This window comes from Coregonus clupeaformis, chromosome 14 (assembly GCF_020615455.1).
Source record: "Coregonus clupeaformis isolate EN_2021a chromosome 14, ASM2061545v1, whole genome shotgun sequence".
Taxonomy (NCBI): Eukaryota; Metazoa; Chordata; class Actinopteri; order Salmoniformes; family Salmonidae; genus Coregonus; species Coregonus clupeaformis.
Window position 1 is genome coordinate 1,348,226 of NC_059205.1, and position 19,573 is coordinate 1,367,798.

General features: G+C 48.0%; 1 protein-coding gene across 1 annotated transcript in view; it reads left to right on the forward strand.

The window, feature by feature from the left end:
• Positions 1–19,573, forward strand: part of LOC121557245 (calcium/calmodulin-dependent 3',5'-cyclic nucleotide phosphodiesterase 1A-like) — a 111,188-nt gene that overhangs the window by 82,086 nt on the left and 9,529 nt on the right. The window contains exon 12 of the mRNA XM_045224905.1: positions 14,438–14,519. Within this exon, the coding sequence (XP_045080840.1) occupies positions 14,438–14,519 (82 nt within the window). The remainder of the gene's footprint in view (positions 1–14,437; positions 14,520–19,573) is intronic.

Sequence of the window (19,573 nt, forward strand, 5' to 3'; positions counted from 1 at the left end):
GGTTTATTATGCTGTGTTGACAGGATTTATAGGGTTCTGGTTTATTATGGTGTGTTGACAGGATTTATAGGGTTCTGGTTTATTATGCTGTGTTGACAGGATTTATAGGGTTCTGGTTTATTATGGTGTGTTGACAGGATTTATAGGGTTCTGGTTTATTATGGTGTGTTGACAGGATTTATAGGGTTCTGGTTTATTATGGTGTGTTGACAGGATTTATAGGGTTCTGGTTTATTATGGTGTGTTGACAGGATTTATAGGGTTCTGGTTTATTATGGTGTGTTGACAGGTTTTATAGGGTTCTGGTTTATTATGCTGTGTTGACAGGATTTATAGGGTTCTGGTTTATTATGGTGTGTTGACAGGATTTATAGGGTTCTGGTTTATTATGCTGTGTTGACAGGATTTATAGGGTTCTGGTTTATTATGGTATGTTGACAGGATTTATAGGGTTCTGGTTTATTATGGTGTGTTGACAGGATTTATAGGGTTCTGGTTTATTATGGTGTGTTGACAGGATTTATAGGGTTCTGGTTTATTATGGTGTGTTGACAGGATTTATAGGGTTCTGGTTTATTATGGTGTGTTGACAGGATTTATAGGGTTCTGGTTTATTATGGTGTGTTGACAGGATTTATAGGGTTCTGGTTTATTATGGTGTGTTGACAGGATTTATAGGGTTCTGGTTTATTATGGTGTGTTGACAGGATTTATAGGGTTCTGGTTTATTATGGTGTGTTGACAGGTTTTATAGGGTTCTGGTTTATTATGGTGTGTTGACAGGATTTATAGGGTTCTGGTTTATTATGGTGTGTTGACAGGATTTATAGGGTTCTGGTTTATTATGTTGTGTTGACAGGATTTATAGGGTTCTGGTTTATTATGGTGTGTTGACATGATTTATAGGGTTCTGGTTTATTATGTTGTGTTGACAGGATTTATAGGGTTCTGGTTTATTATGGTGTGTTGACAGGATTTATAGGGTTCTGGTTTATTATGCTGTGTTGACAGGATTTATAGGGTTCTGGTTTATTATGGTGTGTTGACAGGATTTATAGGGTTCTGGTTTATTATGGTGTGTTGACAGGATTTATAGGGTTCTGGTTTATTATGGTGTGTTGACAGGATTTATAGGGTTCTGGTTTATTATGGTGTGTTGACAGGATTTATAGGGTTCTGGTTTATTATGGTGTGTTGACAGGATTTATAGGGTTCTGGTTTATTATGGTGTGTTGACAGGATTTATAGGGTTCTGGTTTATTATGGTGTGTTGACAGGTTTTATAGGGTTCTGGTTTATTATGCTGTGTTGACAGGATTTATAGGGTTCTGGTTTATTATGGTGTGTTGACAGGATTTATAGGGTTCTGGTTTATTATGCTGTGTTGACAGGATTTATAGGGTTCTGGTTTATTATGGTATGTTGACAGGATTTATAGGGTTCTGGTTTATTATGGTGTGTTGACAGGATTTATAGGGTTCTGGTTTATTATGGTGTGTTGACAGGATTTATAGGGTTCTGGTTTATTATGGTGTGTTGACAGGATTTATAGGGTTCTGGTTTATTATGGTGTGTTGACAGGATTTATAGGGTTCTGGTTTATTATGGTGTGTTGACAGGATTTATAGGGTTCTGGTTTATTATGGTGTGTTGACAGGATTTATAGGGTTCTGGTTTATTATGGTGTGTTGACAGGATTTATAGGGTTCTGGTTTATTATGGTGTGTTGACAGGTTTTATAGGGTTCTGGTTTATTATGGTGTGTTGACAGGATTTATAGGGTTCTGGTTTATTATGGTGTGTTGACAGGATTTATAGGGTTCTGGTTTATTATGGTGTGTTGACAGGATTTATAGGGTTCTGGTTTATTATGGTGTGTTGACAGGATTTATAGGGTTCTGGTTTATTATGGTGTGTTGACAGGATTTATAGGGTTCTGGTTTATTATGGTGTGTTGACAGGGTTTATAGGGTTCTGGTTTATTATGGTGTGTTGACAGGAGTTATAGGGTTCTGGTTTATTATGGTGTGTTGACAGGTTTTATAGGGTTCTGATTTATTATGGTGTGTTGACAGGATTTATAGGGTTCTGGTTTATTATGGTGTGTTGACAGGATTTATAGGGTTCTGGTTTATTATGGTGTGTTGACAGGATTTATAGGGTTCTGGTTTATTATGGTGTGTTGACAGGATTTATAGGGTTCTGGTTTATTATGGTGTGTTGACAGGATTTATAGGGTTCTGGTTTATTATGGTGTGTTGACAGGATTTATAGGGTTCTGGTTTATTATGGTGTGTTGACAGGTTTTATAGGGTTCTGGTTTATTATGGTGTGTTGACAGGATTTATAGGGTTCTGGTTTATTATGGTGTGTTGACAGGATTTATAGGGTTCTGGTTTATTATGGTGTGTTGACAGGATTTATAGGGTTCTGGTTTATTATGGTGTGTTGACAGGATTTATAGGGTTCTGGTTTATTATGGTGTGTTGACAGGATTTATAGGGTTCTGGTTTATTATGGTGTGTTGACAGGATTTATAGGGTTCTGGTTTATTATGGTGTGTTGACAGGATTTATAGGGTTCTGGTTTATTATGGTGTGTTGACAGGATTTTTATAGGGTTCTGGTTTATTATGGTGTGTTGACAGGATTTATAGGGTTCTGGTTTATTATGGTGTGTTGACAGGATTTATAGGGTTCTGGTTTATTATGGTGTGTTGACAGGATTTATAGGGTTCTGGTTTATTATGGTGTGTTGACAGGATTTATAGGGTTCTGGTTTATTATGGTGTGTTGACAGGATTTATAGGGTTCTGGTTTATTATGGTGTGTTGACAGGATTTATAGGGTTCTGGTTTATTATGGTGTGTTGACAGGATTTATAGGTTTCTGGTTTATTATGGTGTGTTGACAGGATTTATAGGGTTCTGGTTTATTATGGTGTGTTGACAGGATTTATAGGGTTCTGGTTTATTATGGTGTGTTGACAGGATTTATAGGGTTCTGGTTTATTATGGTGTGTTGACAGGATTTATAGGGTTCTGGTTTATTATGGTGTGTTGACAGGATTTATAGGGTTCTGGTTTATTATGGTGTGTTGACAGGATTTATAGGGTTCTGGTTTATTATGGTGTGTTGACAGGATTTATAGGGTTCTGGTTTATTATGGTGTGTTGACAGGATTTATAGGGTTCTGGTTTATTATGGTGTGTTGACAGGATTTATAGGGTTCTGGTTTATTATGGTGTGTTGACAGGATTTATAGGGTTCTGGTTTATTATGGTGTGTTGACAGGATTTATAGGGTTCTGGTTTATTATGGTGTGTTGACAGGATTTATAGGGTTCTGGTTTATTATGGTGTGTTGACAGGTTTTATAGGGTTCTGGTTTATTATGGTGTGTTGACAGGATTTATAGGGTTCTGGTTTATTATGGTGTGTTGACAGGAGTTATAGGGTTCTGGTTTATTATGGTGTGTTGACAGGATTTATAGGGTTCTGGTTTATTACAACTATACTGAACAAAAATATGAACGGCAACATGTAACAATTTAAACGATTTTACTAAGTTACAGTTCATATAAGGAAATCAGTCAATTGAAATAAATTCATTAGGCAATAATCTATGAATTTCACATGACTGGGCAGGGGTGCAGCCATGGGTGGGCCTGGGAGGGCATAGGTCCACTCACTTGAGAGCCAGACTCACCCACTGGGGAGCCAGGCCCAGCCAATCAGAATGAGTTATTCCCCACAAAAAGGCGTTATTACAGACAGAAATACGCCTCAGTTTTATCAGCTCTCCGGGTGGCTGGGTTCAGACGATCCCGCAGGTGAAGAAGCCGGATGTGGAGGTCCTGGGCTGGCGTGGTTACACGTGGTCTGCGGTTGTGAGGCCGGTTGGACGTTGGAGGCAGCTTATGATAGAGAAATGAACATTAAATTCTCTGGCAACAGATATGTTGAACATTCCTGCAGTCAGCATGCCAATTGCACACTCACTCAAAACTTGAGACATCTGTTGCATTGTGTTGTGTGACAAAACTTCACATTTTAGAGTGACCTTTTATTGTCCCCAGCACAAGGTGCACCTGTGTAATGATCATGCTGTTTAATAAGCTTCTTGATATGCCACACCTGTCAGGTGGATGGATTATCTTGGCAAAGGAGAAATGCTCACTCACAGGGATGTGAACAAATGTGTGCACAAAATTTGAGAGAAATTAGCTTTTTGTGAATATGGAAATTTTGTGGGATCTTTTATTTCAACTCATAAAACATGGGACAAACACTCTACATGTTGCGTTTATATTTTTGTTCAGTATAGTTCCAAGGTTGGTCGTGTTATTGATTGTTCTATGTTTGAATCCAAGATGGCGTAGCAGTGCGGTCCAGTACTCTTGTGTGTCCGTGTAAATAGCCTGTTTTTTTTGTATTTGTTTATATTTTTCGTACATATTTCCCTATCACACTTTTCATCCTTCTACTAAATATACTTTCCTGCCTCACTCAATGTGGAACGGATTCTATTATTGACTTACCTTTTATCTAGAATCTCCAGTTGAAACTAGCTAACCAGCTAACTAGCTACTTGCTATTAGCCACCGTTAGCGGTTTTCACCCAGAACATCGGATTTTCTGCCGGAATAACTGAATCACTGGACATTAACACCGGATTGCAACTAGCTAGCCGCAACTAGCAGCCTCGAGCCAGTCCCATATCCCGGCTATCTACCTCTCTATCTACCGGACGGGAGTAGCCAGCTAACTAGCTACTTGCTATTAGCCACCGTTAGCGGCTTTTCACCATAGTCCGTGGCCTGCACTACCTACCAGCCAGCTCTATCCTGGACTATTATCGGCCAGTCTGCACTGTCTGCACAGCGCGTTATCGACCCAGAACCTATCGGATTTTCTGCCGGAATCACTGAATCACTGGACCTTTAACACCGGATCATCGCAACTAGCTAGCTGCAACCAAATGAATGTTGTTGTTGGCTAATCAGCCTTGAGCTGGCCTTGAGTCAGGCCCATCTCCCGGCTATTTACCTCTCTGTCAACCGGACAGGACCTCCTAGAGTCGACACGGAGCCCCGCCGATCCATCACGACTGGTCTGCCGACGTAATCGTCTGTGGTTTCAACAGGCTTCCCGTTGCGATGACCACGAAGATCCATCTGCTAGCCCCGGCCCGCTAGCACACGCAAACAACAGCCGTGCTTCCTGCTCGCCTGTGCTGTAGCACCAATTCGAACTGCTCTCGGACTCACATATTGCTGTTCACTGGACCTTATGATCACTCAGCTGCACAGCTGATGCCTGCTGAACTGTTCCTTTACACGGTACCCTGTCCTGTTGATCTGTTTAGCCTCAGCCCAAACTTTCATCGCCATTGCCAGTTGTTGTCTTAGCTCTCTCGAATAACACCTGTGATTGCTTTATGCCTCTCTCCCATGTCAATATGCCTTACCTATTGCTGTTCCAGTTAGTTCTTATTATACAATTTCACTGTAGAGCCCCAAGTCCCTCTCAAACTGCCTCAAATAGCTCCTTTGTTCCACCCCCCATACACGCAGAGACCGGCTCAATTGGTGCCTCCAGTGATGCTATCTCTTTCATAGTTACTCAATGCTTAGGTGTACCTCCACTGTACTCATATCCTTCCATATCCTTGTCTGTCCATAATGCCCTGAATCTATTCTAACGCCCGGAAATCTGCCCCCTTTTCTCTGTACCCAACGCACTAGAAGACCAGTTCTTAAAGGCTTTAGCCGTATCCTTATTCCACTCCTCCTCTGTTCCTCTGGTGATGTAGAGGCTAACCCAGGCCCTGCAGCCTCCAGTATCACTCCTATTCCCCAGGAACTATTATTTGTTGACTTCTGTAAAAGCCTTGGTTTCTTGCATGTTAACATCAGAAGCCTCCTCCCGAAGTTTGAGATATTCACTGCATTAGCACACTCCGCCAACCCTGATGTTCTAGCAGTGTATGAATCCTGGCTTAGGAAGGCCACCAAAAATTCGGAAATGTCCATCCCCAACTACAACATTTTCTGTCTAGATAGAACTGCCAAAGGGGGTGGAGTTGCAATCTACTGTAGAGATAGCCTGCAGAGCTCTATCATACTATCCAGGTCTGTGCCCAAACAGTTTGAGCTCCTACTTCTAAAAATCCACCTTTCCAGAAGTAAGTCTCTCACTGTTGCCGCTTGCTACAGACCCCCCTCAGCCCCTAGCTGTGCCCTGGACACCATATGAGAATTGATTGCCCCCCATCTATCCTCAGAGTTTGTACTGCTTGGTGACCTAAACTGGGATATGCTTAACACCCCGGTCATCCTACAATCCAAACTAGATGCCCTCAATCTCACACAAATTATCAAGGAACCTACAAGGTACAACCGTAAATCCGTAAACATGTGCACCCTTATATCATCCTGACTAACTTACCCTCTAAATACACCTCCGCTGTCTTCAACCAGGATCTCAGCTATCACTGCCTCATTGCCTGTGTCCGTAACGGGTCCGCGGTCAAACGACCACCCCTCATCACTGTCAAACGCTCCCTAAAACACTTTAGCGAGCAGGCCTGGATGGATATCGATCTCATTCCGTCAGTAGAGGATGCCTGGTTGTTCTTTAAAAGTTATTTCCTCTCAATCTTAAATAAGTATGCCCCATTCAAAAAATGCAGAACTAAGAACAGATATAGCCCCTGGTTCTCCTCAGACTTGACTGCCCCTGACCAGCACAAAAACATCCTGTGGCGTACTGTATTAGCATCGAATAGCCCCCGCGATATGCAACTTTTCAGGGAAGTTAGGAACCAATATACACAAGCAGTTAGGAAAGCATAGGCTAGCTTTTTCAAACAGAAATTTGCATCCTGTCGCACTAACTCCAAAAAGTTTTGGGACACTGTAAAGTCCATGGAGAATAAGAACACCTCCTCCCAATTGCCCACTGCACTGAGGCTAGGAAACACTATCACCACCGATAAATCTACAATAATCGAGAATTTCAACAAGCATTTTGCTACGGCTGGCCATGCTTTCCACCTGGCTACCACTACCCCGGCCACCAGCTCTGCACCCTCCGCTTCAATTTGCCCATGCCCCCCTCGCTTCCCCTTCACACAAATTCAGACAGCTGATGTTCTGAATGAGCTGCAAAATCTGGACCCCTACAAATCATCTGGGCTAGACAATCTGGACCCTTTCTTTCTAAAATTAGCCGCCGAAATTGTCAAAACCCCTATTACTAGCCTGTTCAACCTCTCTTTCGTAACGTCTGAGATCCCCAGAGATTGGAAAGCTGCCGCGGTCATCCCCCTCTTCAAAGGGGGTGACACTCTAGATCCAAACTGTTACAGACCTATATCCATCCTGCCCTGCCTTTCGAAAGTATTTGAAAGCCAAGTTAACAAACAGATCACCGACCATTTCGAATCACACCGTACCTTCTCCGCTATGAAATCCGGTTTCCGAGCTGGTCTTGGGTGCACCTCTGCCACGCTCAAGGTCCTAAACGATATTATAACCGCGATCGATAATAGACAGTACTGTGCAGCCGTCTTCATCGACCTGGCCAAGGCTTTCGACTCTGTCAACAACCGCATTCTTATTGGCAGACTAAAAAGCCTTGGTTTCTCTAATGACTGCCACGCCTGGTTCACCAACTACTTCTCAGATAGAGTTCAATGTGTCAAATTGGAGGGCCTGTTGTCTGGACCTATAGCATTCTCTATGGGGGTGCCACAGGGTTCAATCTTGGGCCGACTCTTTTCTCCGTGTATATCAATGATGTCGCTCTTGCTGCTGGTGACTCTCAGATCCACCTCTACGCAGACGACACCATTTTGTATACATCTGGCCCTTCATTGGACACTGTGTTAACAAACCTCCAAACGAGCTTCAATGCCATACAACACTCCTTCCGTAGCCTCCAACTGCTCTTAAACACAAGTAAAACTAAATGCATGCTCTTCAATCGAACGCTGCTGGCACCCGCCCACCCGACTAGAATCACTACTCTCGACTGGTCTGACCTAGAGTATGTGGACAACTACAAATACCTAGGTGTCTGGTTAGACTGTAAACTCTCCTTCCAGACTCACATTAAGCATCTCCAATCCAAAGTTACATCTAGAATCGGCTTCCTATTTCACAACAAAGCCTCCTTCACTCATGCTGCCAAACATGCCCTCGTAAAACGGACTATCCTACCGATCCTTGACTTCGGCGATGTCATTTACAAAATAGCTTCCAACACTCTACTCGGCAAATTGAATGTAGTCTATCACAGTGCTATCCGTTTTGTCACCAAAGCCCCATATACAGTGAGGGAAAAAAGTATTTGATCCCCTGCTTATTTTGTACGTTTGCCCACTGACAAAGACATGTTCAGTCTATAATTTTAATGGTAGGTTTATTTGAACAGTGAGAGACAGAATAACAACAAAAAAATCCAGAAAAACGCATGTAAAAAATGTTATCAATTTGCATTTACATTTGACATTTAAGTCATTTAGCAGACGCTTAATTATCTTAAATTGATTTGCATTTTAATGAGGGAAATAAGTATTTGACCCCTCTGCAAAACATGACTTAGTACTTGGTGGCAAAACCCTTGTTGGCAATCACAGAGGTCAGACGTTACTTGTAGTTGGCCACCAGGTTTGCACACATCTCAGGAGGGATTTTGTCCCACTCCTCTTTGAAAATCTTCTCCAAGTCATTAAGGTTTCGAGGCTGACGTTTGGCAACTCGAACCTTCAGCTCCCTCCACAGATTTTCTATGGGATTAAGGTCCAGGACCTTAATGTGCTTCTTCTTGAGCCACTCCTTTGTTGCCTTGGCCGTGTGTTTTGGGTCATTGTCATGCTGGAATACCCATCCACGACCCATTTTCAATGCCCTGGCTGAGGGAAGGAGGTTCTCAACCAAGATTTGACGGTACATGGTCCTGTCCATCGTCCCTTTGATGCAGTGAAGTTGTCCTGTCCCCTTAGCAGAAACCCCCCCCCCCCAAAGCATAATGTTTCCACCTCCATGTTTGACGGTGGGGATGGTGTTCTTGGGGTCATAGGCAGCATTCCTCCTCCTCCAAACACGGCGAGTTGAGTTGATGCCAAAGAGCTCGATTTTGGTCTTATCTGACCACAACACTTTCACCCAGTTCTCCTCTGAATCATTCAGATGTTCATTGGCAAACTTCAGACGGGCCTGTATATGTGCTTTCTTGAGCAGGGTGACCTTGCGGGCGCTGCAGGATTTCAGTCCTTCATTGCGTAGTGTTTTACCAATTGTTTTCTTGGTGACTATGGTCCCAGCTGCCTTGAGATCATTGACAAGATCCTCCCGTGTAGTTCTGGGCTGATTCCTCACCGTACACAATCATTGCAACTCCACGAGGTGAGATCTTGCATGGTGCCCCAGGCCGAGGGAGATTGACAGTTCTTTTGTGTTTCTTCCATTTGCGAATAATCGCACCAACTGTTGTCACCTTCTCACCAAGCTGCTTGGCGATGGTCTTGTAGCCCATTTCAGCCTTGTGTAGGTCTACAATCTTGTCCCTGACATCCTTGGAGAGCTCTTTGGTCTTGGCCATGGTGGACAGTTTGGAATCTGATTGATTGATTGCTTCTGTGGACAGGTGTCTTTTATACATTTACATTTACATTTTAGTCATTTAGCAGACGCTACAGGTAACAAGCTGAGATTAGGAGCACTCCCTTTAAGAGTGTGCTCCTAATCTCAGCTCGTTACCTGTATAAAAGACACCTGGGAGCCAGAAATCTTTCTGATTGAGAGGGGGTCAAATACTTATTTCCCTCATTAAAATGCAAATCAATTTATAACATTTTTGACATGCGTTTTTCTGGATTTTGTTGTTGTTATTCTGTCTCTCACTGTTCAAATAAACCTACTATTAAAATTATAGACTGATCATGTCTTTGTCAGTGGGCAAATGTACAAAATCAGCAGGGGATCAAATACTTTCTTCCCTCACTGTACTACTACACTGTACGCTCTTGTTGGCTGGTCCTCACTACATATTCGTTGCCAAACCCACTGGCTCCAGGTCATCTATAAATCACTGCTAGGCAAATCCCTGCCTTATCTCAGCTCATTGGTCACCATAGCAACACCCACCCGTAGTATGCGCTCCAGCAGGTATATCTCACTGGTCATCCCCAAAGTCAACACCTCCTTTGGCCGCCATTCCTTCCAGTTCTCTGCTGCCAATGACTGGAACGAACTGCAAAATCTCTGAAGCTGGAGACTCCCATCTGTACTTAGCCCACCCAACTACCTCATCCCCATATTGTTATTTATTTTGCTCATTTGCACCCCAGTATCTCTATTTGCACATCATCTTTTGCACATCTATCATTCCAGTGTTAATACTAATTGTAATTATTTTGCACTAAGACCTATTTATTGCCTTACCTCCATAACTTACTACATTTGCACACACTGTATATATATTTTCTGTTGTATTTTTGACTTTATGTTTTGTTTACCCCATATGTAACTCTGTGTTGTTGTTTTTATCGCACTGCTTTGCTTTATCTTGGCCAGGTCGCAGTTGTAAATGAGAACTTGTTCTCAACTGGCCTACCTGGTTAAATAAAGGTGAAATAAATAAATACATGTTTACTGATAATATTTCTGGTCAGGTTGATCATGTTATTGATTGTTCGATGTTTACTGATAATATTTCTGGTCAGGTTGATCGTGTTATTATTTTACGAATCTTTTTATAATTAGTAAAAAATCCCATTTTGTTTTGCTTTTTTTGTTTGTTTTTACTGCATCTCCTGACCAGACCTACATGCTCTCACCTCCATCCCTACCCAGACCCTCATGCTCTCACCTCCATCCCTGACCTACATGCTCTCACCTCCATCCCTGACCTACATGCTCTCACCTCCATCCCTGCCCAGACCCTCATGCTCTCACCTCCATCCCTGACCAGACCCTCATGCTCTCACCTCCATCCCTGACCTACATGCTCTCACCTCCATCCCTGACCTACATGCTCTCACCTCCATCCCTACCCAGACCTACATGCTCTCACCTCCATCCCTGACCAGACCTACATGCTCTCACCTCCATCCCTACCCAGACCCTCATGCTCTCACCTCCATCCCTACCCAGACCTACATGCTCTCACCTCCATCCCTGCCCAGACCTACATGCTCTCACCTCCATCCCTGACCAGACCCTCATGCTCTCACCTCCATCCCTGACCAGACCTACATGCTCTCACCTCCATCCCTACCCAGACCTACATGCTCTCACCTCCATCCCTGACCAGACCTACATGCTCTCACCTCCATCCCTACCCAGACCTACATGCTCTCACCTCCATCCCTGACCAGACCTACATGCTCTCACCTCCATCCCTGACCAGACCTACATGCTCTCACCTCCATCCCTGACCAGACCTACATGCTCTCACCTCCATCCCTGACCAGACCCTCATGCTCTCACCTCCATCCCTAACCAGACCCCCATGCTCTCACCTCCATCCCTGACCAGACCTACATGCTCTCACCTCCATCCCTGACCAGACCCTCATGCTCTCACCTCCATCCCTGACCAGACCTACATGCTCTCACCTCCATCCCTGACCAGACCTACATGCTCTCACCTCCATCCCTGACCAGACCTACATGCTCTCACCTCCATCCCTACCCAGACCTACATGCTCTCACCTCCATCCCTGACCAGACCCTCATGCTCTCACCTCCATCCCTGACCAGACCTACATGCTCTCACCTCCATCCCTGACCAGACCTACATGCTCTCACCTCCATCCCTACCCAGACCTACATGCTCTCACCTCCATCCCTGACCAGACCTACATGCTCTCACCTCCATCCCTGACCAGACCTACATGCTCTCACCTCCATCCCTGACCAGACCTACATGCTCTCACCTCCATCCCTGACCAGACCTACATGCTCTCACCTCCATCCCTGACCAGACCCTCATGCTCTCACCTCCATCCCTACCCAGACCCTCATGCTCTCACCTCCATCCCTGACCAGACCCTCATGCTCTCACCTCCATCCCTACCCAGACCTACATGCTCTCACCTCCATCCCTGACCAGACCTACATGCTCTCACCTCCATCCCTGACCAGACCCTCATGCTCTCACCTCCATCCCTGCCCAGACCCTCATGCTCTCACCTCCATCCCTACCCAGACCTACATGCTCTCACCTCCATCCCTGACCAGACCTACATGCTCTCACCTCCATCCCTGACCAGACCCTCATGCTCTCACCTCCATCCCTACCCAGACCCTCATGCTCTCACCTCCATCCCTGACCAGACCTACATGCTCTCACCTCCATCCCTACCCAGACCTACATGCTCTCACCTCCATCCCTGACCAGACCCTCATGCTCTCACCTCCATCCCTACCCAGACCTACATGCTCTCACCTCCATCCCTGACCAGACCTACATGCTCTCACCTCCATCCCTACCCAGACCTACATGCTCTCACCTCCATCCCTGACCAGACCTACATGCTCTCACCTCCATCCCTGACCAGACCTACATGCTCTCACCTCCATCCCTACCCAGACCTACATGCTCTCACCTCCATCCCTGCCCAGACCCTCATGCTCTCACCTCCATCCCTGACCAGACCCTCTCACCTCCATCCCTACCCAGACCCTCATGCTCTCACCTCCATCCCTGACCAGACCTACATGCTCTCACCTCCATCCCTGACCAGACCCTCATGCTCTCACCTCCATCCCTACCCAGACCCTCATGCTCTCACCTCCATCCCTACCCAGACCTACATGCTCTCACCTCCATCCCTGACCAGACCTACATGCTCTCACCTCCATCCCTACCCAGACCTACATGCTCTCACCTCCATCCCTACCCAGACCTACATGCTCTCACCTCCATCCCTGACCAGACCTACATCCTCTCACCTCCATCCCTACCCAGACCCTCATGCTCTCACCTCCATCCCTGACCAGACCTACATCCTCTCACCTCCATCCCTGACCAGACCTACATGCTCTCACCTCCATCCCTGACCAGACCTACATGCTCTCACCTCCATCCCTGACCAGACCTACATGCTCTCACCTCCATCCCTGACCAGACCTACATGCTCTCACCTCCATCCCTGACCAGACCTACATGCTCTCACCTCCATCCCTGACCAGACCCTCTCACCTCCATCCCTGACCAGACCTACATGCTCTCACCTCCATCCCTGACCAGACCCTCATGCTCTCACCTCCATCCCTGACCAGACCCTCATGCTCTCACCTCCATCCCTGACCAGACCCTCTCACCTCCATCCCTACCCAGACCTACATGCTCTCACCTCCATCCCTGACCAGACCTACATGCTCTCACCTCCATCCCTGACCAGACCCTCATGCTCTCACCTCCATCCCTGACCAGACCTACATGCTCTCACCTCCATCCCTGACCAGACCCTCATGCTCTCACCTCCATCCCTACCCAGACCTACATGCTCTCACCTCCATCCCTGACCAGACCTACATGCTCTCACCTCCATCCCTGACCAGACCCTCATGCTCTCACCTCCATCCCTGACCTGACCTACATGCTCTCACCTCCATCCCTACCCAGACCTACATGCTCTCACCTCCATCCCTGACCAGACCCTCATGCTCTCACCTCCATCCCTGACCAGACCTACATGCTCTCACCTCCATCCCTACCCAGACCTACATGCTCTCACCTCCATCCCTGACCAGACCTACATGCTCTCACCTCCATCCCTGACCAGACCCTCATGCTCTCACCTCCATCCCTGACCAGACCCTCATGCTCTCACCTCCATCCTTACCCAGACCCTCATGCTCTCACCTCCATCCCTGCCCAGACCCTCATGCTCTCACCTCCATCCCTGCCCAGACCCTCATGCTCTCACCTCCATCCCTACCCAGACCTACATGCTCTCACCTCCATCCCTGACCAGACCCTCATGCTCTCACCTCCATCCCTGACCAGACCTCCATGCTCTCACCTCCATCCCTGACCAGACCCTCATGCTCTCACCTCCATCCCTAACCAGACCCCCATGCTCTCACCTCCATCCATGACCAGACCCACATGCTCTCACCTCCATCCCTAGTGCCTGCATTATTGTTTGCCACTTGGCCTTAAATTGTACCTATTCGTGTTTCTCAGTCGCCCATGCTATTTCAATAATAAATCATTAGATTTTTCCATTGTGTTAATGATGGCAAATTGATTGATTTTCAAGTTTTTAATATACGTTTTTTCAAGATGAGTGATGAGAAGAGAGTCGTCCAGCCCATTGGGTATCTCACTACACCCCCATATGCCACGTCTTGGTCGTGTATTGACGGTGTGATGTCATCAGGTTGATCATGTGATCGTATGATGTGCTGTGTGTCTCCAGGGTGATAAGGAGGCGGAGCTAGGACTGCCCTTCTCTCCTCTGTGTGACCGCAAGTCAACCATGGTGGCCCAGTCACAGATAGGTGAGTTACGTAATCACAACCCTAACCCTGACCGCAAGTCATCCATGGTGGCCCAATCACAACCCTAACCCTGACCGCAAGTCATCCATGGTGGCCCAATCACAACCCTAACCCTGACCGCAAGTCATCCATGGTGGCCCAATCACAACCCTAATCCTGACAGCAAGTCATCCATGGTGGCCCAGTCACAACCCTAACCCTGACAGCAAGTCATCCATGGTGGCCCAGTCACAACCCTAACCCTGACAGCAAGTCATCCATGGTGGCCCAGTCACAACCCTAACCCTGACAGCAAGTCATCCATGGTGGCCCAGTCACAACCCTACCCTGACCGCAAGTCATCCATGGTGGCCCAGTCACAACCCTAACCCTGACAGCAAGTCATCCATGGTGGCCCAGTCACAACCCTAACCCTGACCGCAAGTCATCCATGGTGGCCCAGTCACAAACCTAACCCTGACAGCAAGTCATCCATGGTGGCCCAATCACAACCCTAACCCTGACAGCAAGTCATCCATGGTGGCCCAGTCACAACCCTAACCCTGACCGCAAGTCATCCATGGTGGCCCAATCACAACCCTAACCCTGACAGCAAGTCATCCATGGTGGCCCAATCACAACCCTAACCCTGACAGCAAGTCATCCATGGTGGCCCAATCACAACCCTAACCCTGACCGCAAGTCATCCATGGTGGCCCAATCACAACCCTAACCCTGACAGCAAGTCATCCATGGTGGCCCAATCACAACCCTAACCCTGACAGCAAGTCATCCATGGTGGCCCAATCACAACCCTAACCCTGACCGCAAGTCATCCATGGTGGCCCAATCACAACCCTAACCCTGACAGCAAGTCATCCATGGTGGCCCAATCACAACCCTAACCCTGACAGCAAGTCATTCATGGTGGCCCAGTCACAACCCTAACCCTGACCGCAAGTCATCCATGGTGGCCCTGTCACAACCCTAACCCTGACCGCAAGTCATCCATGGTGGCCCAATCACAACCCTAACCCTGACAGCAAGTCATCCATGGTGGCCCAATCACAACCCTAACCCTGACAGCAAGTCATCCATGGTGGCCCAGTCACAACCCTAACCCTGACAGCAAGTCATCCATGGTGGCCCAATCACAACCCTAACCCTTACAGCAAGTCATCCATGGTGGCCCAGTCACAACCCTAACCCTGACCGCAAGTCATCCATGGTGGCCCAGTCACAACCCTAACCCTGACCGCAAGTCATCCATGGTGGCCCAATCACAACCCTAACCCTGACTGCAAGTCATCCATGGTAGCCCAATCACAACCCTAACCCTGACAGCAAGTCATCCATGGTGGCCCAATCACAACCCTAACCCTGACAGTAAGTCATCCATGGTGGCCCAATCACAACCCTAACCCTGACAGCAAGTCATCCATGGTGGCCCAATCACAATCACAATCCTGACAGCAAGTCATCCATGGTGGCCCAATCACAACCCTAACCCTGACAGCAAGTCATCCATGGTGGCCCAATCACAATCACAACCTTGACCGCAAGTCATCCATGGTGGCCCAGTCACAACCCTAACCCTGACAGCAAGTCATCCATGGTGGCCCAATCACAACCCTAACCCTGACAGCAAGTCATCCATGGTGGCCCAGTCACAACCCTAACCCTGACAGCAAGTCATCCATGGTGGCCCAGTCACAACCCTAACCCTGACAGCAAGTCATCCATGGTGGCCCAATCACAATCACAACCCTGACCGCAAGTCATCCATGGTTGCCCAGTCACAACCCTAACCCTGACAGCAAGTCATCCATGGTGGCCCAATCACAACCCTAACCCTGACAGCAAGTCATCCATGGTGGCCCAATCACAATCACAACCCTGACAGCAAGTCATCCATGGTGGCCCAATCACAACCCTAACCCTGACAGCAAGTCATCCATGGTGGCCCAATCACAATCACAACCCTGACCGCAAGTCATCCATGGTGGCCCAGTCACAACCCTAACCCTGACAGCAAGTCATCCATGGTGGCCCAATCACAACCCTAACCCTGACAGCAAGTCATCCATGGTGGCCCAGTCACAACCCTAACCCTGACAGCAAGTCATCCATGGTGGCCCAGTCACAACCCTAACCCTGACAGCAAGTCATCCATGGTGGCCCAATCACAATCACAACCCTGACCGCAAGTCATCCATGGTTGCCCAGTCACAACCCTAACCCTGACAGCAAGTCATCCATGGTGGCCCAATCACAACCCTAACCCTGACAGCAAGTCATCCATGGTGGCCCAATCACAACCCTAACCCTGACAGCAAGTCATCCATGGTGGCCCAGTCACAACCCTAACCCTGACCGCAAGTCATGCATGGTGGCCCAGTCACAACCCTAACCCTGACAGCAAGTCATCCATGGTGGCCCAATCACAACCCTAACCCTGACAGCAAGTCATCCATGGTTGCCCAGTCACAACCCCTGACCGCAAGTCATCCATGGTGACCCAGTCACAACCCTAACCCTGACAGCAAGTCATCCATGGTGGCCCAATCACAACCCTAACCCTGACCGCAAGTCATCCATGGTGGCCCAATCACAACCCTAACCCTGACAGCAAGTCATCCATGGTGGCCCAATCACAACCCTAACCCTGACAGCAAGTCATCCATGGTGGCCCAGTCACAACCCTAACCCTGAGAGCAAGTCATCCATGGTGGCCAAATCACAACCCTACCCTGACAGCAAGTCATCCATGGTGGCCCAGTCACAACCATAACCCTGACCGCAGGTCATCCATGGTGGCCCAATCACAACCCTAACCCTGACCGCAAGTCATCCATGGTGGCCCAGTCACAACCCTACCCTGACAGCAAGTCATCCATGGTGGCCCAATCACAACCCTAACCCTGACCGCAAGTCATCCATGGTGGCCCAGTCACAACCCTAACCCTGACAGCAAGTCATCCATGGTGGCCCAGTCACAACCCTAACCCTGACCGCAAGTCATCCATGGTGGCCCAGTCACAACCCTAACCCTGACAGCAAGTCATCCATGGTGGCCCAATCACAACCCTAACCCTGACAGCAAGTCATCCATGGTGGCCCAGTCACAACCCTAACCCTGACCGCAAGTCATCCATGGTGGCCCAATCACAACCCTAACCCTGACAGCAAGTCATCCATGGTGGCCCAATCACCACCCTAACCCTGACAGCAAGTCATCCATGGTGGCCCAATCACAACCCTAACCCTGACCGCAAGTCATCCATGGTGGCCCAATCACAACCCCTAACCCTGACAGCAAGTCATCCATGGTGGCCCAATCACAACCCTAACCCTGACAGCAAGTCATCCATGGTGGCCCAGTCACAACCCTAACCCTGACCGCAAGTCATCCATGGTGGCCCAGTCACAACCCTAACCCTGACCGCAAGTCATCCATGGTGGCCCAATCACAACCCTAACCCTGACAGCAAGTCATCCATGGTGGCCCAATCACAACCCTAACCCTGACCGCAAGTCATCCATGGTGGCCCAGTCACAACCCTAACCCTGACAGCAAGTCATCCATGGTGGCCCAATCACAACCCTAACCCTTACAGCAAGTCATCCATGGTGGCCCAGTCACAACCCTAACCCTGACCGCAAGTCATCCATGGTGGCCCAGTCACAACCCTAACCCTGACCGCAAGTCATCCATGGTGGCCCAATCACAACCCTAACCCTGACTGCAAGTCATCCATGGTAGCCCAATCACAACCCTAACCCTGACAGCAAGTCATCCATGGTGGCCCAATCACAACCCTAACCCTGACAGTAAGTCATCCATGGTGGCCCAGTCACAACCCTAACCCTGACAGCAAGTCATCCATGGTGGCCCAATCACAATCACAACCCTGACAGCAAGTCATCCATGGTGGCACAATCACAACCCTAACCCTGACAGCAAGTCATCCATGGTGGCCCAGTCACAACCCTAACCCTGACCGCAAGTCATCCATGGTGGCCCAGTCACAACCCTAACCCTGACAGCAAGTCATCCATGGTGGCCCAATCACAACCCTAACCCTGACAGCAAGTCATCCATGGTGGCCCAGTCAAAACCCTAACCCTGACAGCAAGTCATCCATGGTGGCCCAGTCACAACCCTAACCCTGACAGCAAGTCATCCATGGTGGCCCAATCACAATCACAACCCTGACCGAAAGTCATCCATGGTTGCCCAGTCACAACCCTAACCCTGACAGCAAGTCATCCATGGTGGCCCAATCACAACCCTAACCCTGACTGCAAGTCATCCATGGTAGCCCAATCACAACCCTAACCCTGACAGCAAGTCATCCATGGTGGCCCAATCACAACCCTAACCCTGACAGTAAGTCATCCATGGTGGCCCAATCACAACCCCTAACCCTGACAGCAAGTCATCCATGGTGGCCCAATCACAATCACAATCCTGACAGCAAGTCATCCATGGTGGCCCAATCACAACCCTAACCCTGACAGCAAGTCATCCATGGTGGCCCAATCACAATCACAACCTTGACCGCAAGTCATCCATGGTGGCCCAGTCACAACCCTAACCCTGACAGCAAGTCATCCATGGTGGCCCAATCACAACCCTAACCCTGACAGCAAGTCATCCATGGTGGCCCAGTCACAACCCTAACCCTGACAGCAAGTCATCCATGGTGGCCCAGTCACAACCCTAACCCTGACAGCAAGTCATCCATGGTGGCCCAATCACAATCACAACCCTGACCGCAAGTCATCCATGGTTGCCCAGTCACAACCCTAACCCTGACAGCAAGTCATCCATGGTGGCCCAATCACAACCCTAACCCTGACAGCAAGTCATCCATGGTGGCCCAATCACAATCACAACCCTGACAGCAAGTCATCCATGGTGGCCCAATCACAACCCTAACCCTGACAGCAAGTCATCCATGGTGGCCCAATCACAATCACAACCCTGACCGCAAGTCATCCATGGTGGCCCAGTCACAACCCTAACCCTGACAGCAAGTCATCCATGGTGGCCCAATCACAACCCTAACCCT